Consider the following 6,645-nt stretch of genomic DNA (forward strand, 5'->3'; position numbering starts at 1 on the left):
CTCCTCCTCCTCCTCTGCATCCTGCTCCTCCTCCGCATCCTCCTCCTTGTACTCCACGTTATGAATGTCCAGTTATTCCAGAAAATTAGTCTTGTCAAGTTGAAGATTTTACCAATCACCTGACGCCCAGAAAGTCTGTTAGGCATATCCTTCTCCTTCTCCATAGCGTGGAGAAAGAAGCATAATAATAAATCCATAGCTTTAGCTACCAATTGCACGGCCTTCGTTTCGAAGTGTTATATGATGTAAGAAACCGCTGCTCTTAATCCATTTGTGTTCTTCAGAACAGAGGTAACCACTGGGAAAACAGCAGCCAAGAATCTGAGCCGCCCGGCCACCTGGACGGAGCCAGAATGAGTCACGGCGGTAGCCATGATAACGTCACCGTGGACGGTGTTTGGAGCGTTCTCAAAATGATTCCTATCTGTGCCTTGATTATCATGTTTTGGGCTATATACTCACAGGTATGATAATACACAGTACACAGACAACCTTGTAGTGTATAGTTTAACTGCTCTTTACTGAAATTTCTTCGATTGTACAAAAATCTAAAAAGGGATCTGGAATTACGTGTACAGTGAATACGTAATGATCAATAACAATAGCATTTACAAATCAATTTCTTAAATAGAAATACGGACACGAACAGTGTTTTTTTTTTTTAAGCAAAGAAAAGATATAATAATGTTATTCTTTCCGACGTAATAATATCTCGTCCGTCAAGTCTGATGATGACCGATACATCCGCTGAGGGGAATTATATTTCTGGAGCGAAATAGAGGATTTTTGAAGAATTTAAGGTTTTAGGTGACTTGTGGTTTCTGCTGTGGCCAATGAGACCAATTCTGGCAGGGGAAAGTTTGCCACCTTTTGAACATTTAAAAGCTCCAGTTCTACTTGTGGGTGTGCGCAGCTTGCGGGCTTCTCTCTTGATTACAGCATAATATCTTATTCGTGAACCCTCGTATAGTTTGCGGCCCACTGTGATTGCTGCATTTTAGTTGTTTCATAGTGATGATTTTGTTGTTGGTTTTATTATTTCCCAGCGAATATCCTCTCCACTATATTACTGTCTTGTAAGTAAGTAAGGTTGTTCCTGCATCCGATCCGGACATTGGGGATTGCCTTGTTAGTGAGACAACTCCCTGGGCCTTCGGCATTTTGTGGTAGGGTGGCCAGTTCCTTTCCACGCCGCCTTTACTTCCCCAGCTCGAAGTCAGGTATCCATTACTGCTGGGTGGGCAGAAGGGGGTGAAAAAAATCCGTGTCCGAACCGAGGCTCGAACCCGGACTTTCCGCTTCGGAGACGAGCGCACTAACCGCTCCGAACCGCACCCTCTACTGTCTAGTACTGGAGGAAAAAAAAACACCTGAAATAGACTAGAGCCACAGAGGAGTCTTATGAGGTAGCAGGCATAATGGTAGAAATACAATAAAAGCTATCATGGTAAGCAATTTTAGCCATTAACAACAATCACTGGTTCATACTTTTTAGATTGCGCGTGACGAATTTTGCGCCAAAAACACACGACAGTCTGTGGGAGGTTTTAGGGCGCCTCTGGTTGTCCGCCTTTTCTGTTCCTCTTGTACTTGTCTTTTTGTTTATCTTTTTACCTTCATTCAGTGACTGTTACTGAGTCGATGCATTTCTCCTTGCTTAAACAAATGCGTTAGTTCTGAAAAAAGCTGGATAGAATTGCTCAGTGATCTGAACTTCTTTGATATCATTCTCAGATGCAAACCTCGTACTTTGTGCAAGCCGAGCGGATGGACGTCAGAGTTGGCGGTGTGCTCATCCCCGCTGCCATCTTAGGCTCTTTCAACAACTTCGTGATGGTCATCATGGTACCGGTACTTGACCGGATTGTCTACCCGTTTATGAACAGAATCGGTTTCCCACTGAAGCCGCTAAGGAGAGTCGGTGAGAACGCCTTCGTGTGCTTATACATGTACTTATAGTATAATCTGTAGTTACCTGTTCAGTGTTTCTGATTTCTTTTGTTTCTTAGCTTCATTCTTTTTAGATGCTTGTTTTGTCTGTGGACATTTCTTTGGCTGGTTTGTTACTTGTTGTTTTTGTTCTTGTTGTTATTGTTGTTTGTTTGTGGGTATTTTTTTTTGTTGCACTTTTTAATTTATTTTAGGTCGGTTAGGGGGGTAAGGGCTAAGATGAAGATATTATTGCTCTCGTTTTTTATATATGCGTTCATCAATTTTTAGATTTGTTTTCTAAAAACTTGTTTGTTTTTGTATTATTCTTTTTTCTTTTTTCAAGGAGGAAGTGGGTGCACGGTGGGGGGGTGGGGGGTTACGGCACGTCCTATTTCTTGGTTTTTAGTCGTTCATCTCTCTTTCCCATTCTCTCCTTATTAACTTACCTTTTGTAAGATTCTTTGAGAATTAATGTTTAATACCTTAATCCGTTGATCTTTCAAACAGGTTGAAGCTGGAGGGTCTCTCAAATAATAGAGCTAATAATCATAATAGTTAACACAAACCACTAACAGGTAGTTGATAGATCGGAGATGCTCGGGTGTGATGGGCTCCTTTTGCTTCTGTTCAGTGTTACAATCGCCCCAGTCTTGTTCCTGGGGATGTAGCTCTTTTGTACTCAGTCACTGTCAACAAAGTTTTGACAGTTGCACCATCGCTTAATCAGATTCCTAGGCCATGACACGAACGTTTCACTCTGACCCCAACCACGCACCCTCACAACACCATTCCATGCCTCTTTTCGTAGACACGAAAAGAGCGGGTAGTTGGAGGGCGCCTCTGGTAGGTCCTACTTCTTTACTTTCCCTCTGCTGTTTCTGTCTGTGCATCTTACTTTTTCCCAGTATTAAGTGGTCAGTATTGTGTCGATGTAGCTCTCTTCACTCAAAGAAAAAAGAAAAAACCCACAAAGACACAGAAAAGATAAATGGATACTTTCAGAGTAAAAACAAAACAAACGAAAACGAAAACTCCAACATTTCCATAACCTAACTGATGGTGGATCGTATATTTTCCACTCCTCGTGTTCCTCCTCCTCCTCTAAAATTGAACCTCTCAAAAACAAAGGAAATTTTTTTTTTAATAGAAAACCAACAATCCGACCACTCATAATTGAACAAGAAATAACTGAAATCACGAACTCATACAAATATCTTGGTCTTACAAACGAAAACAAAGTTACATGGGAAAAACACGTGAACAATATCATTAAAAAAGTAAATCAAAGGTTGTATTTTCCGAGGAAACTTTGGTCCTTCAATCTCAATCTTTCCATCCTTCAGATAATCTACACCAACACAAAGAAACTTTGATAAATTGTGATGTTTCTTGTTGTGGAAGTAACTTGGGAAGACAGCACATTATAGAAATAAACTAGTTTATCAGAAAGGTATCAAGAACGATTGTTAGAGACCTAATGACTTTGGATATCTGCACAAAACGAAAGTTCTAGAGAAATAAACAGCGGAAATAATGCTAAGTGGCCATAACCACCCACTGACATCGGAATTCCAATTATCGGCCGGCAAAAAACTATATATTTCCGAAAAAAAGAACATGAACGGACAGATATAGAAATTCACTAGTACCAACTGCAGTGAGTTTACTGAACACACAGTGCGACAAATGAAAGAGAGAGAGAGAGAGAGAGACAGAAAAAGAGAGAGAGAGAGAGAGAGAGAGAGAGAGAGAGAGAGAGTGTGTGTTTGGAAAGGGGGGGGTTTGTGGGGGGGGGGGGGGTTTACGGAGTGGGTTGTTTCAACCCGTAAAACATGTATTTACTAATGTCCTTTCTTCTGTGTATGCGTGAGTGCACCTATCCATTGTTACATTCCACTGCCATTATAAACGAACAAGACAAGTTTCTCCCTGTGAGATGAATAAAGATTGTCCTTGGCCTTGTCCTTGTCCTTACCCTTCTCCACCTCCTCCCCCTCCTCCCTTCTTCCTCCTACTCCTGTTCCTCCTACTCCGATCTCCCCATCCTCCTCCCCCACCTTCTCCTCTCGAAGCTAAAACTCAGACTAACATTCTCTCTCTCCCTCTCGCACACTACAGGCCTGGGGTTACTGTTGGCCACTGCCTCTGTGCTGGTGGCTGCTGTGGTGGAAATCTACCGGAAGGAGTACATGCGCGCGCCGGGCGGTTCACATGTGCAGGTTCTGGCCAATCAGAACTTCACAGCGTCCTCCATGAGCGTCTTTGTGCAGACTCCACAGTTTCTGCTCATTGGAGTCGGAGAAGTCTTTCTCGGGACCGCCAGTAAGTTGCCTTTTTAGTCGTAACCAAGTGAATTGAATGCGTTGAATATCTGCACCTATACATGACCAAATTGGGTGGATGGTACTGTTAAACAAATATTCCGCTGAATCCGAGAATGTTTCTGAGTATTCTCAGGGGGTCTGCTGGGATAATAATAATAGTTGTAAAGCGCATAGAGCATGCTCTTGAGCATGGATATGCGCTAAATAAATGCAATTATTATTATTATTTAAAAAGTTGTCCTTTTATCGCCTACACCTTTTTTGTTTGACAAGGACTTCTTGGCCTTTGTGGGAGGGAGGGGGTGAATAATTAATTTGGCTAATTTGACAATGAAATTGTGAAGTTCTGTCCATTTGAGCAGTACCAGAGGACCAGGGAATACCAACTATGCTATGCGATTACCTCGTCTTTATGGTATTTTCCATGGTGTGGATACTGGATACCCGATGTTTTTTCCCGGGGGGGGGGGGGGATTTGCTGCATAAAGATTAAGTTAGAAAGGTGAATGAAAATAGACTCTCAGCAGGTTTGGGACTGCACTGGTAAGGTTATAAAACAAATTATCCATAAGATTTCTTCTTGTGTTAGCTCTTTATGATTTGTAGGCAGTGAAAAAAATTATGTATTTCCTACTCCTTTGCGTGAATACATCGATGAGGTATCCTAACATCTTTTTTGTTGCTGTCCTTGTCTTTATTTTCGTCTTTGTTCTGCTACAGGAGCTCCAGGGCGAGGGTATAATAAAATAAATATACAATGTATAATAATGTAATATAATTATGTTTGTATGTAGAAATCTCATGTTTGGAATAAGCCGGGGTGAAAAGTACAATTTTAACTTTATGCTGCGCATAACTATTGGTGACTCATAGGGTTCTAGGTATCGAGAATCGATATGAAAAACAACTTATATCGTCTAGCTATACCAGATTACACCAGATGATGACCTCCAAGTCGTTCATCCCATGTGCAATAGACAGTCAAAGTCAATCCATTCGTTCGTTTTTATTGTTGCGTGAGTTTATCGTTCTGCAATGCTCACGTCATACTAGTAGAGATGAGAAAATCACGAAAACGTCCATTGTACAATTCTTGCCTATGTTCTCATTGTTTACTCTCAAGTTACCCACCCTCTTGAAATATCGAGAGTTTAGTTATAGAAATTATATTTCCAAAGTACAGTTTGTGATCTAGTAGTGAGAGTTAACAACAAGAATGAACAGGGGAGACATGACGTCAGAGGTGACGTGTCAATATTGAATACCGAATGACTTTACCTGAGCGCAGGTGTTCACAAGCCTTATTCTTTTTTAACGATGATTTGAACTTCCGGTTCGAGTGCGACAGGCTCAGTCAGTACTTTCTCTTTCAAAACCAAATCCCAATTGTTTTGGGGTTTTTGTCAGCTTGTTGATTTTTTATTTATTTTTGTGTTTTCAAAGGGAGGGGGTGAGTTGGGTTTTTGTTTGTTTGTTTGTTTGTTTGTTTGTTTGTTTGTTTGTTGTTTTAGTTTTGTTGTTATTTTGGGCTGTTTTGGTTTTGTTTATGGTTGGGGTGTTTGTTTGGTTGGGGTTGGGTTTTTTTGGGGGGTGTATAAATAAAACATTTTGACTCGACACTCAGGAAAGTTTCGCAGTTTTTTCTGCACTGAAAATGTGTGCAAATAGATTGAGAGGCTGTATTTTTTTAACCATAGCTTTAATCTGTTAAAGCCCCTAGTCAACACTCTATCGGCCGTTTAAAAACCTGAGGACTTGCTTCCCTCGTCAGGTCCGCGAAAGGAGAGGAAAAAATTCTTGGCCAGCATCTTAAATTTCAGTATAGTTCACTCTTAATAAACATCCAGAATCCAGATCGTAAAATCAAGCTGTGTTGACTATTATCTGTTATTAATGGCGAGGCTGTTCTTATTTGGTCCATGCTTCATATGTCCTTGTATCCACAGTTCTGGAGATGGGCTATACTCAGGCGCCCAAATCCATGCAAGGGATCCTCACTGGTATCTTTTACTTTTCTGGGACTGGCAACTTTGTGTCCTTGGGCATTCTCCGGCTGGTGGAGTGGGGCACAGCCGAAGGTGCGTCACACAGACAGAACTCGTGCTCGCAAGAGAGTGTGAAGTCATTAAGGATTTGGCTTAACTTATTCTGCCATACAATTTTATGACATTTGATGAAGATCTAGCCTTTTAAGTTTTAGTAAGAAGTTTAAGACACTTGCAACACAATCAGGTCAAATTAGTGGCGAAGGTCAGAGATGTTACAACGTAGTATTTAAATAAAATGGCTGGATGGGTATGAACCAGAGTTACGGCTTTAAAAAGAAATTACTCATACTCATTAGTATAATATAATGCTTTGGTCTGGCTATTTTTAAATTATTAGGGGG

General features: G+C 41.0%; 1 protein-coding gene across 1 annotated transcript in view; it reads left to right on the plus strand.

Annotated features, from left to right (window-relative positions):
• Nucleotides 1-6,334, plus strand: part of LOC101853668 (solute carrier family 15 member 4) — a gene marked incomplete at its 3' end in the record, with an annotated part of 59,443 nt that extends 53,109 nt beyond the window's left edge. Inside the window, 4 exon segments of the mRNA XM_013087599.1 lie at nt 285-464; nt 1,735-1,921; nt 4,051-4,254; nt 6,203-6,334. Coding sequence (XP_012943053.1) covers nt 285-464; nt 1,735-1,921; nt 4,051-4,254; nt 6,203-6,334 — 703 coding nt within the window.
• Between the last annotated feature and the right edge of the window lie 311 nt (nt 6,335-6,645).

This window comes from Aplysia californica, unplaced genomic scaffold (genome assembly GCF_000002075.1).
Source record: "Aplysia californica isolate F4 #8 unplaced genomic scaffold, AplCal3.0 scaffold00021, whole genome shotgun sequence".
Taxonomy (NCBI): Eukaryota; Metazoa; Mollusca; class Gastropoda; order Aplysiida; family Aplysiidae; genus Aplysia; species Aplysia californica.